The following is a 22,088-nucleotide window of genomic DNA, read 5'->3' on the forward strand; positions in this document are numbered from 1 at the left end:
AGAGGAGAACGGGGAGAGACTGCTTAACGAGTAAAGAGCTTTACGCAGAAGCAATTGAAATGTTTAGGAACTAGATAGAGGTGGTGGTCGCACAACATTGTGAGTGTACTAAAATGCTACTGAATTGATGGCTTTAAACGGTTAATGTTATGCCATGTGAATTTAATCTCAATTTTTAAAAAATGTCCACAGGGTCTAAATATTTTGTGTCGATCCCACTGTGACCAGGGCAGGGAATATATTGGCAACTCCTGCTCCATCTGCGGGAGAGGGCCGAGGCTGGCCTTGCTGCTAGAGCCCGGGGCCCTGGTAGACAACTGGGGTGGGCCGTGTACTTACGCATGCCCACCGAGTTGTAATAAGCCCCTGGCCCCTTCCAGCGCTGGCACAGTCCATAGCAGGGCTTCAGTGCTCCCACCTGAGCTTCAGTTTACCGCTGGGCCTGGAGCGCCTCTGCCGCCCATACCGTCTGTTGAATCCTGGACGGCTTCCTCCCCTGGGGGCTGGACCCGGCACCTGGGACTCCGGCTGCTGAGTGCATCTCTGCTGCCACTGGACAGCTCCCCTGGAACTGTGCCACAACCAGCCTTTCAGGATGCCCTGGCATCTGGATTCCACTGGTTGGATGGTAGGTCTTAGGGTATCTAAGTCTTCCTGAACCAAGCACATGTCCTTTTAGCCACGGTCTCGGTCTTTCCCAGTGCTCTCCCAAGAACCAGGCACTTGAGGGGCTGGGGTTTTTTCACCCCCCTTTTCTGCAGACTCCTTGCTTCCTCTCCTGGTTAACATCACTGAGGTTCTAGACAACCTCAAGGGAAAGCAACCCTGACTTACGACAAAGGAGTCTGTGGTTCTTCTCATTACTTAATGCCAGGAAACTTGTGGGGTAAGCTGCACCCCAGCCACATCAAATCTCTTAAGCCTGCCAGCTTGCTCTAAATCACACACAGGGGTCTCATGTGGGTTGTCTATGTTATTTCCTTCCAAGATAAAAAGAGCTGGTGAGCTCTGTGAAGCTATAAAGTATTATGAGTGCTAGCTAATTCCTCAGTATTCATCTTCTCTTCCCACTAATAAGCCTTTCTCTCCTTTTTTTCCCTCAGAAGACTAGCTTTAAATTTCATTTTAAATTAAAGAATAACCTATAGAAGGAAGTACAGAAATGATCAGTGTACAGTTTCATGAATTTTCACAAAGGAAAACACTATGCTCACCAATAAGTAGAACATTACTAGCGCTCCAGAAAACTCCCTGGCATCTCCTTCCAGATAGTAAAAGTCATCTGACTTTTAGCGCCACGGATTATTTTTTCCTGCATTTGAACTTTATATAAATAGAATTTTATATAGCATGTACTCTTTTTAAAGTATATTTTATTGATTATGCTGTTACAGTTGTCCCAATTTTTTTCCCTTTGCTCCCCCTCTGCCTGGTACACTGTTTCCCTCCAGCAATTTCTTGTCCCCCATCCCGTCCTTAGTTCATGTCCACGGGTCGTGCATGTAAGTTCTTTGGCTTCTCCCTTTCTTATACTATTCTTAACATCCCCCATTTGGAGGGTTATCAGCTGGGAGGGGGAAGGGGGAGCAAGGGGGAGATGGTGCAGGGAATCAAGGAGCATAATTGATAAGCCTTTCCCTTGCCAGATCTGTGGGTTTGTTTTCCACTTTCTAAATGATAAATGACATTTAGTTTCCTTGCTTGGGGAACAACATCTCCCCCAACAGGCAGTCTTCTACCGCTTGATATAGGAGGGGCTATGCCCTCACAGGTCAACTAAGGCAGAAGGTGAGGACGAGGGGTGGGGTTGGTCAAGCTCAGTCAGTGCAGTTTAGTGGTGACTAGTTAGCAACAAGGGGTTTGAAGTCAGGCAGAAGTGGGTGTAAGACTCAGCTCTATCACATAACTGCTTTATTATCCTGAATATAAACTCTCTAAACCTCAGTGTTCTCATCGCAAAATGGGAATAATGTAGAGAAGGCCTAGAAGCCTTTCTGAGCACTGAGGTGAGGCATATGATGCATAGTGATGGTAATAAATGTAAACTACTTCCACTGTTATTCATACTAATCTGTGCACTGGGATGCTGGGCACCTCTATATGTCTCTTCACACCCTGTCATCCACCTCTGACTCCAACCACTGCTGTGCTGTGACCGGCTCTGCCCCGCTGTAATTAGATGATGCGCGCCTTGCCTGCATGGCTTGCTTTCTGTCCCAGAGCTTCTTTGATACTGTAGTATGTGTTCAGAATCTGAGAAGCGCTCACATATGTGCACCCCAGAAGCTCAAGGGAGTTAATGCTTGTGCCCCGCCCCCTTTGATAATGGAGGATGGAAGCCAACAGATAATGACTTCCTCCTGCATCTCTGGACACACTATTCTAAGACACATATAAGCCTTCTCCTAAGGTCACAGCAGGATCAAGCACCTCTTGCCTATAGTGACAACAGCCAAGTAGGTAACACTTGACTGAATCACACTTGCCACACCCTGACATCGTGCAGGCCCCCACCCCTACCCCCTGCTCTCTGGGATCACTTCCCAAACAAGCTATTTGCATACAAGCCTTTGTCTCAGCTGGGCCTTTGGGAGAACCTGGACCAGAAATCAGCAGTTCCTGAGTTCCTAGCACACGGGGATGCATAAGAGCAGGGGTCAGTATGCTTTTTCTATAAAGAGACAGAGAAGAAATATTTCATGCTTTGTAGGCCATAAGGTCTCTCTTGCAATGTCTCAATTGTGCTGCTTTAGTGTGAAAGTGGCTCTAAACAATACACATGTAAATGAATGTGGTTGTATTCCAATAAAACTTTATTTACAAAAACTACCAGTGGGCTGGATTTAGCTTATTCATCATGGTTTGCCCCCTGCATTAGGGCCACAAAGAGGAATAAAATTGATTGCTTCCTCCATGAAGCTTATAATCTCATGTGGGGTGGAGAAGTGCCTAGAAATGAGACCCTAACGTGGCTGGAATAAGTCATAAATGACCTTGGACACCATGCTAAGGAATTTTGCCTTTAGCAATGAGGAACATTAAATCAATTCTTGTATCTGGTAGGGACTGCAGCTGGGAATAGATTATTGCACTGACAAGAAGTGAATTGCTTCTTTTTAACATTTATGTGAAACCCAGTCCTGCCCAAGGGCTGCCTCATCTGTACTCCTCCAGTGCTCTGAGGATATCCAACCCCCGCCCCCACCCTACTGTATCAACAGGGCAAACGTCCCCAATCTGATAGCCTGGAGGCCAGGTGTGTTTCAGAATTCAGAATATTTTTGGATTTTGGAAAGATAATAAAATGAAAATTCAATATATTTTGTAATATCCCCATTAGGGCCCCATTGAGGCAGCATCAAATATGTTAATATTTATAATAAAACACTATAAATGACTTCAGGGCAGTTCAGGGCAGTTTGGGCCCTGAGTTAAGAAAAATATTTTGGATTTTAGAGCTTTTTGGATTTCAGAATTGCAGTCTCTGGACTTGATTTGTTTTGTTGTATTTCATCCCTAGACTGTAATGTCCTCAGAGTCAGCATCTGAGTCCTCAGTGCCCGCACATAGCAGGCACACAATGAGTGTTCCCAAGCGTGTGCACCCAGGAACGGCTGGAAAACAGTGTTCGAGGAGGGATTCAGTGGAAGAGGAGGCTAACCAAGGACTGTGGTAAAGGACACAGGGAGACTTCAATGCTCTGATTAGGATTCCGGACTTAATCTGGGAGGTGATGGAAACCCTCATTTAAGTTGCTAGGTAAGCGGAGTAAGTCAACAGCGTATGAGGGCAGCGAGTCTTACACCAGCGTGAGGACGGTGCTAGGGTAAGGCCTGGGGGGTTCCTGCCACAGTGAGGCAAGGGGTGTCTGTGAATAAGGCAGTGAATGCAAAGGAAGTGATAGAGGAAACAGATGCTGACATTGGGGGAGAGGGAGAAGTTGGAGTTAAACCTGACCGAGTCACACCAGTTGAAGACAGCAGAGTACAGTATTGTGATCACAGACTCCAGAGCCCAGATACTTCTGTATAAATCCCAGCTCTGTCACTTACTCAGTGACCTGGGGCAAGTCACTTAACCACTTTGTACCTTAGCTTTCCCTTTTCCTAGAGTCGCTGTGAAAATTTAAAAAGTATTTGTAATGCACCCAGAATGGGGCTTCGCTCTTGGCTACCTGTAGCCGACCATTGTTCCATAAGGTTGAATTCCCCCAAAATGATTCACCAAGTGACTGGTCGCCTCAGGCTAGAATGACATCTCAGACTCTCCCTGGAAGTGACAAATGAGTGTCAGAAACCTGGTAATAAGAGTATGTAATGAAGACAATAAATGTACGGAAAGAAAGGATCACTTCTGAGGACGGGACCACCCTCCGGTGGGATCTTGTAAATATCTGTTCTCTTCATGAGGGCTTTATCTTCCAATCAGTTGTGACTTTGCTGTACTGGCTTTTGGTATTCTTGCAGTATTGTAGCATGCCAGGGAAACATTAAGGGCTGGGTCATTCATTTGGAGGGAGAGGCTATGAGGAGGGCTGCCTGAAAAGCTTATAATTTAGAAATGTTCAAGTCTTTGCATCCAATGGAAATGATGTCAAGTTTGTGCCAAAAGGAAAGTCATAATTGCTATGTGCTTTCCTTCCCAGCCCTCCTGGGCAAAGGAACACAACCAACCAGCTTCAGAGCTGTCATCCACAGATATTCAGCAGACTCTGCAGCTTCTTCTACCAGACTGTCATCTCCCAGGAACATTACCCAAACACTGCAACAACAAATACTCCTTTTTGCAAGTGAGGTCTGCAGCAAAGTTGGCATCTCCCCTTTCATCTGTCCTGAACTTTGCTGCCAGATTTCAGTGTCCTTACTACCTTTTTTAATGAAACTTCCTCCAGCATGTCAGTCTACTGCTTAATAACCACTAAGAGCTCCCTCGGTCCTCTTGAATCAAGTTCAATCTCTTCATCTTGACATTGGAGGACCTCCATGATTGAGCAATGGATTTTGGTCCCCAAAGACCTTTTAACCTCACTAAGTCTGTCTTTTGGTGTCTCCCAAGGCTGCCATCTTTATTCTCACCTCTAAGCTCTTCAGTTTTCACTCTGTCCACCCCCTTCACCTGGAATAACCTCTTCCCTTTTGTCCACTTACCCAAACCCTACTTCAGTCTTTAAGTTATAAACTAACCTTTCCAAGAAGCTCTGGTGCTCCCATTATTCCATTCCTCACCCATCTCCTTTCTGACTCACTGTGCTTAATTTGTCCCCTGTTCATGTCTGCTTGGGTTTGCTAACTTTCTCATACATATGTTTTTTAAAGATCTTATTTATTTAGTTTTATAGAGAGGGGAAGGAAGGGATAAAGAAAGGGAGAGAAACATCTATGTGTGAGAGAGACATAGATTAGCTGTCTCTCACACACTCCCAACTGGGACCTGACCTGCAACCCAGGCATGTGCCTTGACTCGGAATCAAACTGGTTGCCATTAGGTTTGCAGGCCAGCCCTCAATCCACTGAGCCTCGCCAGCCAGGGCTGCATACATATTTTTATTTATCACAATAGAATAAAAGTGTCTTGAAAGTCAAGATCAGTGCTTGTGTACTCTGTGTACAAGGTAGGTGCACATGCAATACTGGTTGCTTGGTTGCTTTCCCAACCACCTTCCACATGAAAAAAAGATGGAACTGTCTCAGCTAGGTAAAGGGCCTTTCTCTACTTGATTACAGACATCAATTTGAAACCTGTACTTCCTATTATACTTAAAAATGAAATATAATGGTATTCCTATTAAAATCAGATAATAAACATGACTACCACTATTTAATATTCTACTAGAGGTGACATATAAGCAGCTAATGCGTGAAAATGAAATAAAAGGTATACTTATTCATTAAATCCCCAAAGAATGAAAGAACAACTCATTAGAACTCTCAAGAGGGCGTGGCAATGTCCAGATTCAAACTCTAGATACATGAATCATTAGGTTTCCTAAACACAAGTGATCAATGATTAGAGAGTATAATAGGGAAAAAGAGCCCATTCAAAATAGCAATAAAACTGTCAAATACCTATGGGTGGGGGACTTCATTAGAATGTGTGATTTAAATGAAGAAAAGTTACATTACTTTGATAAAGGACATAAAATACCAAATAAATAGGGGATACTCCATGTTTCTGACTTGGAAAACATATTGTAGAGATGCTGACTCTCCTCACATTAAACTATTAATTCAATGCAACACCATTCAAAATCCCAATGTAAGCTTTTATTTAGGCAACAAACTTATTCTATGGTTTGTCTGGAATTATGAATCTACTTAAATGGCCATGAACATTGTGAACTGTAAGATTAATGAATGATGACTTGCTAGCAAAACTTAAAATTATGCTACTAAATGGTGTGGGTCTCATGCAGGAATAAAAAGATCAACAGAGTGGAACAGACCTGTATCAAAATTTTATATTAGATAAAGTAGCATGTCAAGCAATCATGGAAAGGAAAGGACAAACTATTCAATAAATGGATGTGAGACAACTAACTAGTCATTTTGAGAAAAAGAGGTAGACTTTGATTTCCTGTCTGCGCTGATGTCTTTGGCTTGTTTCTCCAGATACCTTCGCCATCCTTCAGCGCCCTGGTCTTTGCCTGAGAGGGGAATCTATATGGTCTATATTAATATCACTGGGCTTCATCATCCTGGGAATTGGGGCCAGGCCAAAGGGAGAACTGGCAGGAAATCAAAGGGAAGGTGTAGGATAAGAGTCTCTATAACCTCAAGATAGTTGCTTCCCTTAACCAAGCGTCTCAGCTCCTGAGATGCGATGGTCTCCTCTGCTCCGTCCTCTCTTTCCCCACCTCATGCTCTTCAGTGAAATCTCCTCTCCCTGTTTTCATGGTCACACCATTGTAAATAGACCCTTTGTTAAACTGACCCTTTGGTAATCTCATTTTCAGCTTATCCTCTATTTTCTATTGAGACTTATTTGAAGCATATCATTCACAAAGTTAAGACAGAAATTTATTTTTAAATGTATAAAAATATTAAACCTATGGGAATACATTTATAATCTTGGACATAGGAAGACTCTTTTAAAAATAGATACAAACCAATCTTCATAAAGGAAAGTGTGGATACATGTGATTGAAATCATAATTTCAATTTTCCAGATGATTAGATACCTATAACCAAAGTTAAGAGAAAGGTGGAAAGAAATATTTAAAATGTATAACAAAGTATTATTTCATGGAATATCTATAGAGAGAGATATAGATCAATTTTAAATGCTATATATAAACTATTTTTTGCACATAAAAATATTTTTATATAATTATATATTTAACTACTTTAAAATCAATTTTAAAAAGATACATCACTAGGGAAACAGACAAGAATATGAATAGGCCCTTCACAGAAGAGGAAACAGAAATGGAATATACATGAAAAGATTCTTAATATCACTATTAATCAGGAAAATGCAAATTGTAAGAGATACCATTTTTAACTATCAAATGGGCAGAAAGATTGATAATATCAAGAGTTATTGGGTGAGTGATGAAATAGGCTCTCTTGTTCATAGTCAGGGAAAATGTTTAAGTTGGCAAATGTTTAGGAGGAAAATCTGGCAATGTCTATTAAAATTATAAATGAGTATCCCTTATGATCCCATTTCTTGGCATCAAACAGAGATAAAAACTTGCATATTTGCCCAAAGAAGCATATACAAGGGGATGCTCATCATAATGTTATTTGTAATGGTAAAAAACTGTGAACAATCTAAATGTCTTCCATCAACTATGGAATAATTAGCACATTCCCATTATAGAATGTATGCAACTGTTTTTAAAAAGAGGTTGATCTATATGTCCTGACCTGGAAATCTCCCTAACATATTTTATTTAGTGAAAACCCATTCAAGTTCAGTATATCACATAGACCATGATACTGTTTGTGTAAATTTAAATTCCCACAAAAATGAAACTATGTTCTTTTATGCTTACTTGTATGCATATAAAATACAGATAAATCTAAAGAATAAACACCAAATTGATCTCTTTGCTACCATTGTGTAGGAAATGCTGAGATTTATTGGAGGCCATGTCAGGGATTTTTTTCACTTTTTCTACATTCTGTATTTCACTATTTTCTACATTGTTTGAAATTTTACAATGTGAATATATTTACATCTTACCTATAAAATTATTATTTCTTTAGTGAATAGTTAAAACTTGTATTTAATTCCTTCAAAAGAAACAAAAGAAAGGAAGAACAGGGAGTTTTAGAGTTACATGGATGTGTGACTTCAAGAAACTTGTCTAATTATCTGGGACCTGACCCTTCCTTTGTAAAATGGGGTAGTTGTTGTGAAGATTAATTTAGATAAAGCCTGTGAGAGGTACAGCTGAGTTCCTGGTACACAGAAAGTACTGGGTGACTCTTTCTCTCTTCTCCATTTGGCCCATGAGAACCTCAAGGGTCAAGAACACGCCTCACTTGCCTGTGTATCCTGGATGCCTGTGCAGACAGAGGCTCAGTTACATTTGCTGAAAGAATAAGTGAATACACAGGCCACATTGGTTAACTGTTAATAAATAAACATATGTTCACATGTGTTCATTGTGATGCCGTTCCACCAGGGAGATCAAATGCTTCTGCATTGTGAGAATGAGAAGTCAAAGAAAATCAGAGAACTAGGCCAGAGAGAGAAAAGTTTTGAAGTGGGAAGACTCATCACATAGGTCTGATGTTTTCCAACTTTCTCTTTAGAGCCCCAGGCTCCACAGAGTGATAGGGCCACCATGGGTACGAGAAAGCCAAACTGAGATGCCATCTTCAGACTGAGAGATTGGATATAGTCTTGGACAATGGCCAGGCCATATGCGACAATAGATATCTGACCTCAACCTTTGCAGCAAATGACCAGGGAGGCCAAGCCACAACCTCGGAAGCTATCAGCCCCGAACGTGTAGGATTTGGTCAATGACAGCCAACTTCTCTAATTTTTGCCCCCACTGCCTCCTTTATTTTTTAACTCAGGACCAACCAAAGAAAGCCAAACACACTCTCCAAACCAGCTGCATAAAGTGCTTCACTTTTAGCCGCCTTCCAGCTTCCCCACGCCAACCACCTCCGATCAGATCAGAACGTACCTGCAGTCTTCCCTCTTTTTCACTATAAAGCTTTCCCGCTCCTCTGCCTGCCTTTGAGTCTCAGCCAAATGCTAGCGATGGCAGCTGACTCCCTTGATATATAGCAAGCTCTGAATAAACAGTCTCTGCTTGTTCTCCTTTCAGTGTTTTTGTTTATTCCCACAAGATCTTCTCCCACATTTCAACTAGATACGAGATGCATGTTATATATTGGGTTTCTATATAATATTTCATCTAAAAAATTCTACTGCTAAATTTTTAAAACAAATCTCCAATGTGAATTAATGCCAAGAGCTAAAGTTCTCAAGGAGCCTGAACTAAAAAAGAAACAAATGAGGCCCAGAAAGATAGAAGCAAAAGACGGGGCTGAGTCTGGATTGGGGACAGAAGCTTCCTGAGATTTCTGTGGGCTTTTTCCCATGTCAGGCACAGCTGAGTCCAGAAACTGTGGGTAATGGAGTGCATAGGTAAAATGCTTCCTTATCAGCCTCTCCTCAGGGCTGGGCTGAAGTTAACTACAGTTGTAAGCCTGTTGAAATGTCCACCTGCCAGAGGTACAGACAAGTGAACCAAAAGCATGAATAAGGCCTTGGGTGACTGAAAGAAGACGAAGGTGGTTGGGAAGGTCCCAGTCCCTACTTCCATGGGAAAATGACTTGTCAGACACTGGAATTGGAGCCCTGCTCACCTAACCAGGACTATTTGCCAGTCTGAAATCCTAAAATTCTCACCATCACTCTATACAGTCTATAATCTATTTAAAATTCGTTCCTATGTTTCCCAGACTGGTGAATGTCAACAGATGTCTCAGTAGAAAAAGAACTTTGCAGTCAAATAAGTTTGGGAAATGCTGGGTGAAACCAAGGTAAACATTCATATTAGTAGGAGTTTACAAAACCTTCAATATGCTGACATATGTTGCAAATCTGCAAGAAGAGGATACAGTGTACAGCATTTTCCAAACTTGTTTAACCATGAGGTTGATTTCCTGCCCACCTATTTATAGCTATCTCCCTGAACACCATTCTATGACATACAATTTTGGAGACACAGTTTTGCTACCTTTCAAAGGAAAACTATTAGCTGGTTAACACCTCATATGATCTGCTGTAACTCACCAAAAGGAAAATCAGGAGACCCCGTAGGGAATGGCACAGGAGGGTAATTTTGATGGGAGGAGGAAAAAGATAGGGTCATAAAGCAGAGCCGGAGGCTAGTGGAGGTTACAGCTGGGTCTCAGGTCAGCCTGGCACAGGTTAAAGATATTAGGTATCAAATTCCAGATGGAGAAAGTCAAAGATTATCCTCACTTGCTCTGTAATCTTTCTCAATCAGCCATAATATCATTATCTCTGGGGAGATAGAGAGTGGCCAGGAGAATCACTGTATTAGATGAAAATCAAGATTCAGGCAAATGACTTTTATAGCAATTTGCCAATAAAGGCCTACAGTCCCATTTCCAAGTTGAGATAACTGAGGGCAGACAAATTATGCAGTTTGCCTGGTACCCCAGCAAAACCACTTTTCTTTCTGCAGCACCATGAAGTCTTTGACGGACCGCAGGGAAGGGAAGCAAAGCGTTAAAAGAATTTCATGCTCACTTACTTCAGAATGACACAGCCCGTTCCTGCGGGCGGCGCTACCCAGAACACTTGGATACGGGTCCTCCTCCGAGGGGTGCTTTCCGTGACCGCGACAGGGCAGTTACTCATAAACTGTGTTTCTTCTTCATCTATGATCTATGGCAAACCAGAGACACATAAACACATTAAAATGTGCTTCACTTAGGAAAGGCTCTTAAGTTTCCGAGTTGACACTTCCTTAATTTTATTTTTAAACCTGTCATTTTGTGTTAGTGGCTCTAGATCTCCAGACACCAGAATAGTGCCTGGGATAGAGTCCCAGCCAATGGTTGTTGAATTAACACGATGGCAAGGGCTTGGCATATGTTCTGCGCCCTCGGACCAGGATCCTGGGTCAGCACTTTGAGGAACAGACCACTAGGTGATGATCTTGCTCATTTCACTAAGACAGGTATGTCCCACTTCAGGAGAGGAAGAGGAGAATGGGATACGAAATCCAAAGCGAACACTCTGTATACCATAGCTAGACTCAGCTACAATTTTATAGCTTGAAATTAAAATGTTAGAAGAAAACACCCCTTTGGAGAAGTATCTCAAAGTACGTAACGTTCCCCGGTTTCACAGCACAGCTTACTCGTGCAATCTCTACTTTCTTAATTTGTGCAGTCTATTACTGTTCTCCCACGTTAGCCATCAAGGTTTCCTATGACACTGCAAAAAAAGCTGGTAGCCATCCCCCAAGGCTGCTTTTAGCATTTCTGCTGCTTGCTTCTGGGTCTGCTGCCAGTACTTGCCTATCCATCTATTAGAACCATAGACTATGGATCTTTGGGGGAATCATCGAAATCCAATTGGTCTTAAGTGCCAACTCCAGTTGATAGGTAGTAGCTATGTCATGAGTACTGTTAATAACATTTATGGAGTGTTTAGTATGTGCCAAGCACTAAACTAAGTGCTTATTTGAATTACTCATTTAATCTTCAAATATAACCTAATGTGAGAGATCATTATACCCATATTTATTTTATTTTATTTTATTTTATTTTACTTTATTTTATAATTCCTCTTCTTTTTTAAGCACAGCAGGTAAAAAAAATTAAGTCTCTCAAACTTGTTAGTTCATCATATATTTTCATCACTGGACAAAGCACAGGCAATCATCTATTACATTTTGTTTAGCTCTGTATTCCTTATCCTAGTCTCATTTCCCTCCTCTAGCACTTACTCCTAAATATTTAATATATGCTCTTCTGAGTGTGTGTGTGTGTATCACTTAGTTGAAGTTATATAGAACTGTTTTGTATTTTAATGTTTCTTTCACCTAATCTTATGGTTTTGGGATATGTCAGTGTGACTATGTGTGAATGTAATTCATTGACTCTGTTGCCTAGTATGCACTGCACGCATAGACAACATGCTATCTATCTACCCTCCCCGTGAGGAGCACTTAGCTGACTTCTAGCTCTTTGCCTCCAGAAACACTGCTGCAATGAAGATTCTCGTGCTGCTCTCCTTGTGAACACACATGAGAGTTTCCTCAGCAATATAAACCATGTAGTGGGATCGCTGGGTTATTAGGTTGTGGGTATAATCATATTAATTTCACTAATTACTGCCAGACCGTTCTGCAGAATGGTGATGCCTACTTTTATTCTATTAGCTTTGTATGAGTGTTTCCATTTTCCCACATTCTCACCAGTACTGTGATTGTTGGACTTTCTAATTTTTCTAATAGTTTCCAATTTGGTGCATGTAAATTAGTATCCTGTTTTTTTAAGATTTTATTTATTTATATTTAGAGAGGGGAAGGAAGGAAGAAAGAGAGGGAGAAGGAGAGAAACACCAATGTGTGGTTGCCTCTCGCGCACCCCCTGCTTGGGACCTGGCCTGCAACCCAGGCATGTGTCCTGAGTGGGAAATGAACCAGCGACCCTTTGGTTCACAAGTCAGCACTCAATCCACTGAGCCACACCGGCCAAGGCAGTATCTTGTTAACTAGCAGATGGGAGCATCTCTTCACAAATTTATCAGATTTTCTTCTGTGAACTGCCTCCTTAGAATCTCTACTGGTGGATTTTTCTGCCTTTTTCTTGCTGATTTGTAAGACTTTTGATAAGAATCTATCATTTACAAGTATCTTTCTGTTCCTCGGAGGTTTGTCTTATCTTTAGAATTCTTCATTTAACAGAGCTCAGTTAATTTTCATGTAGCCAAATTCATCAATTTCTCTCCTACGGTTTGCACTTTTTTCATTTTGTCTAAAAACTGCGATCACAGAGGGATTCTCTAATATTTTTTTTTCCATTAGCTTTATAATTTTACCTTTCACACTTAAGTCTTCAATCCTTTTGGAATTTATTTTTTTAATGTGACAAAGCAGAGATCGAACTCCATTTTCTCCATACTGTAAGCTACTTTAAAAAATGTATAAATTTTTTAAAAGAGCAGTTTTAAGTTTACAGCAAATTTGAGCAGAAATTACAGTTCGCACATTCCTGTCCCCACACATGCACTTCCTACATTATCAATACCGAGCACCAGAGTGGTATATTTGTTACAGCAGGTGAACCTACATTGACATGTCCTTGCCAATCAAAGCTCATAGTTTATTTTAGGCTTCACTCTAGGTGTTGTACATTCTAATGATTTTGACAAATGTATAATGACATGTATCTATCATTACGGCATTGTGCCTTGTTGTATTGTACTGAATATCACTGCCTTAAAAATCCTCTGGGCTCTACCTATTCATCTCTACTTCCCTCCACTACCCCAAAACTTGGCAACTATTAATCTTTTAGTAGAATCACTTACTAGTTACAGGAGGGTTTTTTATTTTATGTTTTTACCAATTTTTCCAGATTTCCCTACATATTTCATATCATTTATAAGCAAAGACAGTTTTATTTCTTCCTTCCCAAACTATATTCCTTTTATTTTCTTTTGTCTTATTGGATTAGTTAGGACTTCCAGTATGATGTTGACCTTAACAGGAAAGGTTCAAGTTTCTTAACAGTAAGTATGAAATTAGCTATAGGTTATTTCCTTGTAAATGTTCTTTATTAAGTTGAGGACATTCCTCTCTATTCCTGAGAGTTTTTAACATGAATGTATATTGGATTTTGTCAAATGCTCTTTCTGCATCTATTGATATGATGATGTGATTTTTTTTCTTTAGCCTATTGATGTGATAGATTACACTTATTGATTTTTAAATGTTGAAACAGCTTTGCATATTGGGATAAATCCCACTTGGTTGGGTTCTTCCCAACCAAGTTCTTCTTATATATTGTTGTATTCAATTAGCTAATATTTTCTTGAGAATTTTTACATCTATGTTTATGAGAGAATGGGTCTGTGGTTTTCTTACAATGTCTCTGTTTGGTTTTAGTATTAGGATGATGCTGGCTTCATAAAATGAATTAGGAAGTAGGAAATTGGTATAATTTCTTCCTTAAATATTTGATAAAATTCACTAGTGAACCCTGGTGTTTTCTGTTTTGTAAGGTTATTAATTGTTGATTCAATTTCTTTATTAAATATGGGCTTACTCAGATTGTTTATTTCTTCTTGTGTGAGTTTTAGCAGATTGTGTTTTTCAAGGAATTGAACAATTTCATCTAGGTTATCAAATATGTGGGCATAGAGTTGTTTATAATATTCTGTTTTATTTTTTTAATGTCCATGGAATTTGAAGTGATGTTTCTTCTTTCATTTCTGATATTAGTAATATGTGTCTTCTCTCTCTTTTTTTTTAGTTAGTTTGACTAGAAGCTTATGGGTTTTACTTTTTAAAGAACCAGCTTTTGGTTTTGTTGATTTTCTCTAATTGATATCTTATTTTCAATTTCATTGATTTCTGCTCTAAGTTTTATTACTTCTTTTCTTCTGCTTACTTTGAATGTAATTTTATTTTCTTTCTCTAGTTTCCTAAAGTGGAAGGAAACTTAGATTATTAATTTTAGATCTTTATTCTATTCTGGTATGTACATTCAATGATATAAATTTTCCTCTAAAAATTGCTTTTGCTGTAACCCACAAGTTTTGATAAGCTGTATTTTCATTTTCATTTAGTTCCATCTATTTTAAAATTTAGCTTGAAGTTTCTTCATTGACCTGTGTGATAGAAGTATGTTGTTAGTGTCTAAGTACATATCTGAAGATTTTCCAGCTATCTTTCTGTTACTGATTTCCAGTTTAATTTCATGGTGGTCTGAGAGCAGTTGTTGTATGCTTTCTATTCTTTTGAACTTAAGATTTGTGTTATGAACCAGAATGTGGTCTATGTTGTTGACTGTTCCATGTGAGCTTAAGAAGAATGTGTAATCTACTGTTGTTAGATGGAGTAATCTATAGATTTCAATTATATCCAGTTGACTGATGGTGTGGTTGAGTTCAAGCATGTCCTTACTGATATTTTGCCAGCTGGATCTGACCATTTCTAATAGGGGGTGTTGAAGTCTCCGGTTATAAAAGTGGATTCACCTATTTGTCCTTGCATTTCTATTAGTTTTCACTTCTCGTATTTTGATACACTGTTGCTCAGCACATACACATTAAGGGTTGTTGTGTCTTCTTCAAGTATTGAGTGCTTTTTCATTTTGTAATTCTCCTCTTTATCCCTGCTAAATTCCTTTGCCCTAAAGTCTGCTATGTCTGAAATTAATATAGCTATTCCTGTTTTCTTTTGATTAGTGTTAGCATTGTATATCTTTCTCCATCATTCTACTTTTAATCTATATGTGTCTTTATATTTAAAGTGAGTTTTTTGTAAGCAACACATAGTTGGGTAGTGTTTTTTAATTCACTCTGAAAATCTGAATCTTAACTGGTGTATTTAGAACATTGATATTTCAGGTGATTATTGATTATAGTTGGATTAATATTTGCCATATTTGTTATTATCTTCTATTACTTGTTCTTGTTCTTTCTTCCTATTTTTGCCTTCTACACATTTTCTGCTTTCTGTGATTTTATTTAAAATATATTTTATTGATTATGCTATCACAGTTGTCCCAGTTTTTTCCCCTTTGTCCCCCTCTATCTGGTAACCCCATTCCCTCCAGCAAGCCACCCTTTAGTTCACATCCATGGGTCATGCATATAAATTCTTCAGCTACTCCACTACCTATACTGTTCTTAACATCTCCCTATCTGCTTGTACCTACCAATTTGTGCTTCTTAATCTCTGTACCTTTACCCCCATTTCCTCCTACCCCCTCCCAACTAATAACCCTCCAAAAGATCTCTGTATCTATGATTCTGTTCCTGTTCTGTTTGTTTGCTTAGTTTGTTATTTGGATTCAATTTTTGATATTTGTGAATTTATTTCCACTTTAATGTTCATAGTTTTGATCTTCTCCTTCTTATAGAATTCCCTTTAGCATATCATATAATAATGACTTGGTGATGACAAACTCCTTTAGCTTTACCTTGTCTGGGAAGCACTTTGTCTGCTCTTCAATTCTCATTGATAGCTTTGCTGGACAGAGTAATCTAGGTTGTAGGTCCTTGCCTTTGTCACTTTGAATACTTCTTGCCAGTCCCTTCTTGACTGCAAAGTTTCTTTTGAGATGTCAGCTGACAGTCTTATGGGTATTCCTTTGCAGGTAACTGTCTCCTTTTCTCTAGCTGCTTTTGAGATTCTCTCTTTATCTTTAACCTTTGGCATTTTAATTATGATGTGTCTTGAAGTGGGCCTCTTTGCACCCATCTTCTTTGGGATTCTTTGTGCTTCCTGGACTTGTATATCTATTTCCTTCACCAAATTAGGGAAGTTTTCTTTCATTGTTTTTTCAAATAAGTTTTCAATTTCTTGCTCTTCCTCTTCTTTTTCTGGCACCCGTATGATTCAGATGTTGGTACATTTAGAGATGTCCCAGAGGTTCCTAAGCCTATCCTCATTTTGGTTTTTTGTGTGTTTTTTTTTTATTCATATTTCTTCCCGCTGTTCTGGTTGAATGTTTTTTTCTTCTTTGTGTTCCAAATTGTTGGTTTGATTTTCAGCTTCATCCTCCACTGTTGGTTCCCTATTGATTTTTCTTTATTTCATTTAATTCAACCTCCATTTTTTCCTGGGTCTTTTTTATGCTGTTGGAGTACCCAATGAGTTCCTGGAGCATCCTGACAAACACTGTTTTGAACTATGCATCTGATAGGTTGGTTATTTCCATTTCACTTAGTTCTTTTTCTGGAGTTTTGTTCTGTTCTTTCATTTGGGCCATATTTCTTTGTCTCCTCATTTTGGCAGCATCCCTGTGTTTGTTTCTGTACATTAGGTAGAGCTGTTTTGACTCCCTGTCTTAGTGCACCTGTTACGCTGTATGGGGCAGAGCCTTAGGTAATCACCAGAGTGGCGCAGCCTGCGCCACTGCTCTGTTGCTCTGTGGGGGGAGGCCTTGCAGTGGGGACAATGCCACTGTCTGGCCTCTGGAGTTTTGCCCAAGAGGAAGCTGTCTTCCAACTGGTACTTTACTTTCTCCCCAAATGCCACTGGTGTCCTCCTGGCTGTTGCCCTGGTGTTGAATCCCAGAGGGGGTGGGTTTGCATGAGTCCCAAGTCCATTGTGAGCCCTTTGAGAGGACACAGTTTCTTTAATCACCCCAACCTCCACTGGTTTTTTAGAGCCCGATTTATAGGGACTCACCTTCCTGGTTCTGGGACCCTGGGCTGGGTGATCTGGACTGGGGCTGGGATCCTTCACACATGAGGGTGTTTTTTATCCACTACATGTAGATGTGGGACCACCCATTCCTATCTCTGCACCTCTCTGCGCCTCTCTGCATCTCTGCCCTTCCTTCCTGTCTGGATGAATGTAGCTTCTTTGAGTCCCTGGTTGTCAGACTTCCACACAGCTTGATTATCTGTCTATTCTGGGTGATATTTGTTTTGTAGTATAGCTGTATATTTTGCTATAGTTATGCATGGAAGTGAAGCACGTTTACCTATCCTGACCGCATTCCATCCTGACCACAAGTCTGACTTCTATAGTTTTAACCAAGCACTTCATATAGTCTATTTCTCTCCTTTCTTAGCATATCAATCATACTTTTTCTTTTGCTTTTTTTAGTGGTTGTCTTAGAATTTGCCTTACAATATATATTTACAATTAACCCAGGTCTACTTTCAAATGACACTATTTTGCTTCACAGGTAATGCCAATACCTTACATGAAAATATTCTTAATACTTCCATCCTGTTCATTATATCATTGTCATTTATTTCACTTATACATAAGGATACATGAACATATTTATAGCTATAAGTACACAAAACTGAATACATTGTTATTATGAGCAAAATAACATTGTTTTTATTTTCTTATTCCTCTCTGATGTGTGCAATGAATTTTTTTGTTGAAATGTGGACATGATGTACTGGGTAAAAGAAACTGAGGTAAATAGGCATTTAGTAATGTGGTGGTAAGGTGTGTGTTTTTTTGGGGGGGGGACCTTTCTATTGTTCATGATGTGTTCAGTCAATGAAGAATAAAAAATAAAAATGTTCATTTTACCTTCACTTATTCATTCTTTGATGTCTTTCCCTTCTTTGTGAAGATCTGACTTTCTGGCCTATATTATTTTCCTTCTTACTAAAGAACTTTGAAACATTTCTTGCAAGGCACATCTACGGGCAACAGAGTCCTCAATTTTTCTTTGTCTGGGTAAATCTTTATTTCTCCTTCACTTACAAATAATAATTTTTCAGGGTACAGAATTCTAAGTTGGTGGTTCTTCTCTCTTAGCCCTTTAAATTGTTCACTGAACTCTTTTTTGTTTGTATGATTTTTGAAGAAAAGTTGGACATAATTCTTATCTTTGTTCCTCTAAGATAAGGTGTTTCATTCCCTCCCTCTGGCTTCTTTCAAGATTTTTATTACCTCTGATTTTCTGTAGTTTAAAAATGACATGCTTAGATGTAGTGTTTTTGACATTTATCTTTCTTGGTGTTCTCTGAGCTTCCTGGGTCTATGGTTTGGTGTCTGATATTAAGTTGAGAAAATTCTGTTGTTATTGTTTCAAATATTTCTTCTGTTTTATACTTTCTTTCTTGGGATTTGTATTGTGCGTATGTTATACCTTTTGTAGCAGTCCTTTGATATTCTGCTCACTTTTTTTTTCCCCCAGTCTTTGTTCTCTTTGCTTTACAGTCTTGGAGGTTTCTGTTTATATATCCTCAAGCTCAGAGATTCCTCAGCTGTGTCCAGTCTACTAATAAGCCCATCAAAGGCATTCTTCATTTCTGTTACGAGGTTTTTTATCTCTAGCATTTCTTTTTTTTTTTTTTCCTGAGGATTTCCATCTCTCTGCTTACATCACCCATCTGTTCCTGCATGCTGTCTGTTTTGTGCGCTGGAGCCCTTAGCATATTAATCATGGTTATTTTAAATTCCTGGTCTGATAACTCTAACATCCCTGCCACGTCTGGTCATGATGCTTTCTCTCTCTCTTCAAGTTGTGTTTTTTGCCCTGTAGCAGGACTTTTAATTTTTTGTTGAAATGTGGATATGACGTACTGAGGAAAATAAACTGAGGTAAATAGGTATTTAGTAATGTGGTGGTAAGGTGTGTGTTTTTGTGGGGGACCCTTCTATTGTTCTGTTGTTAGGTCTTTGCCTTTTGGTGACTTGTGCTCCTGGATTGTGACCTTCATGGGAGTTCCTTACTTTTTTTCCCCTCCTTAGATTAGACAGGATGCCTGGAGGGGGCTGGGGTTGTGTGCCCCACCCCTTCCCATAGTTAGGATCCGGTAAAATAGTTTGTCTTGAGGGCAGGCCTTGTTAAGAACACAATGCTCTGACAGATTTAAAAATGGTTCATTTTCTCCTCTCCCTGCCAGAAGTATATACGAGGGAATTTTTCTCTGATATTCACTGTGAGGATGGACCTGGTAGAGCTCACAAAAGTTTGGTTCCCCTCCCCAATTCACCAAATGGGGGCCCCTGCAGTTTTTAGCTCTCCAGTTGTCAACACTGAGCTTTGGGTAATCTGTCAACTACAGTTCAGGGGTTCCTACCCTGGCATGTGGAGGTTTCTGTTCTGGTAAGCTGTGATTCTGTGTATCCTCCTGCCTTTCTCTCTGATTTTGAGGGCTGTGGTTTGCCCTGTGATGGCAAGAGTTGTTGATTTTGTTTTCAGTCTGTTTGTCTTTGTACTTGTTCTTAGTGTAGAGGGGCAACTTCCAAACTCCTTAAATGTGGGACGGGACCCCAGAAGCCCATACTGTGAGCTACTTTTAATACTACTTAGTCCATCTTTCCCTCACTTTTTTGTGGTGCTCTCTTTCTCATATATCGAGTGATGATGTGATTTATTATCAAACAAGGTTGGAAAAGGCTGCTATTAATAATTGTTCTGGGACAACAGACAAAACTGAGACTTTCCCAGGCAAAGGGATGTATGTTCGATGTAATCACATACCAAGTTCCTAAAAACTCATGTTGTTTCTGGCAGTTAATATTTGGAGGGGCAAGTCCTTCTTCCTTGTTCTTCTTTATCAACATTGTGTTATATCTTTGTGGATCTTTATTTTTCATCTCTGGTATAAATACTCTAATAGGGGTGTGCAAACTTTTGGTGTCTTTGGGCCACACTGGAAGAAAAAGAGTTGTCTTGGGCTACACATTTAATACACAAATACTTCAACAAAAACTGATGAGCAAAAAAAGGTCTTAAGTCCCATGGACATGGACAACAAAGTGGGAATTGACTGTGGGAGTAGGGGGTGGGGGTGGGATGGGTGGAGGGGGGTAAAGGGGGAAAAACTGAGACAAGTGTAATAGAATTAACATGATTTAAAAATTTTAAAAACAAACAAACAAACAAGCAAACAAACAAAAAAAGGTCTTAAGTAAATTTACAGTTTTGTGTTGGGCCGCACTCATAGCCATCCTGGGCTACATGCAGCCCCTAGGCCATGGGTTGGACACCCCTGCATCTAAAAGCCCCCTTACCTCTCTATCATTTTCTCTTCCTGATGTGACAAAATCCCAAACCTAGATGGACTCCTCGCACCTGCGAAGCACGGTGCTGTTGGACCAACCCTGTGATAAGACTGATTGTTTCCTGCATTAGGAGACTCCCAGCACAAGTGTGCCCTGCTATAGTGCTCTGTGCAGCTGGCTGTTACTTTCCCACTCTTGACAATGATGATTTCAAATCTTTCCAAGTCTCCCCAAACCTCTTATGGTATTACTTTGCCTCTTACCTTACAGGAAAAAAACAAACAACACAGAGATTATCAGATGCAGAGTTCCTCATTTTCCCTTTGCAACCCCCCTGATCTCCTGCATTCCTGTTCTAAGACAGGAGCCTTTCTTTGCTTCCCTCTCTGCTTTGGTCCCATTCCTCTTCCTGACTCTGACAATTTCCCCTTTTCTCTCCTCCATATTCAAGTTTTGCCCCCACTGAATGATTTCCATTAGACTTTTAGGCACATTTCAATCTCTCCATTTAAAAAATTAAGAGATACAGTTAACCCTCATCCCCTCTGGTTATGGTGGTATCTCTCTCCTCTCTACCACAATGCAATTATTTGAAGGAGTTGGCTATACATGCTGTCTGCGCTTCACCTCCCACATATTCGCAACTCAATTCTAGGTGTTTGGAGACCCATCACACACCAAAACAGCTCTAACTAAGGCAGTCCTTGGCTTCTGCAATGCTTAACCCAATAGATACTATGTAATCCTTCTTGAAAGGCTCTCCTTCCTTGGTTTCTGTGCAATAGCTGCTCACTGCCCTCCTCTCCTACTTGAACTTTCTTGTCCACTGTTTCTTGACTTTCTTTGGCTGCTCATCCTACTTGCACTGGCTTTTTTTTTTTTTTTTTTTTTTTTTTTTTTTTTTTAATGTCCTCACCCAAGGACATCTTTATTGACTTTAGAGATAGAGGAAGTGGGTGGGAAGAGCGAGAGAAACATTGATGTGAGAGAGAAGCATTGATCAGTTTGCCCAGTTGCCTCCTACACACACCCTGACTGGGGATCGAACCCATAATATTTTTATTGGTATATGGGAAAATGCTACAACCAACTGAGCCACCAGGCCAGGGCTCTACTGGCTTTTACATTTGAAATTTCTCAAATCTCAGTCCTAAGCCCTCTCTTGTTCTGACTTTATTATCTCTCTGTGGGTGACCTCATTCAGCTCATGCTTTAATTACTTACCTCTGTGTAGATAATTCACAAATTTATATTGTATTTCCAGCCTTGGTGGCTTCCCAGAGCTCCAGGCATGTATCACCAACCTTCTATATTCTACTTACATTTCCTCCATGGATCAAAAACACCTCAAATCCTCCTTGTCAACAACTCAACTATCTTCCCTCTAACCTGGTCCTATTCCAATTGTGCAAGTCAG

The 22,088-nt window shown here is 39.9% G+C and overlaps 1 protein-coding gene across 1 annotated transcript in view; it reads right to left on the bottom strand.

Annotated features, from left to right (window-relative positions):
* SPON1 (spondin 1) overlaps nt 1-22,088 on the bottom strand; it is a 252,251-nt gene that overhangs the window by 167,500 nt on the left and 62,663 nt on the right. The window contains exon 3 of the mRNA XM_054586072.1: nt 10,751-10,884. Within this exon, the coding sequence (XP_054442047.1) occupies nt 10,751-10,884 (134 nt within the window). The remainder of the gene's footprint in view (nt 1-10,750; nt 10,885-22,088) is intronic.

The sequence above is a fragment of the Pteronotus mesoamericanus genome, unplaced genomic scaffold, assembly GCF_021234165.1.
Source record: "Pteronotus mesoamericanus isolate MK-2021 breed Mesoamerican mustached bat unplaced genomic scaffold, CSHL_Meso_final contig_90, whole genome shotgun sequence".
NCBI lineage: Eukaryota > Metazoa > Chordata > Mammalia > Chiroptera > Mormoopidae > Pteronotus > Pteronotus mesoamericanus.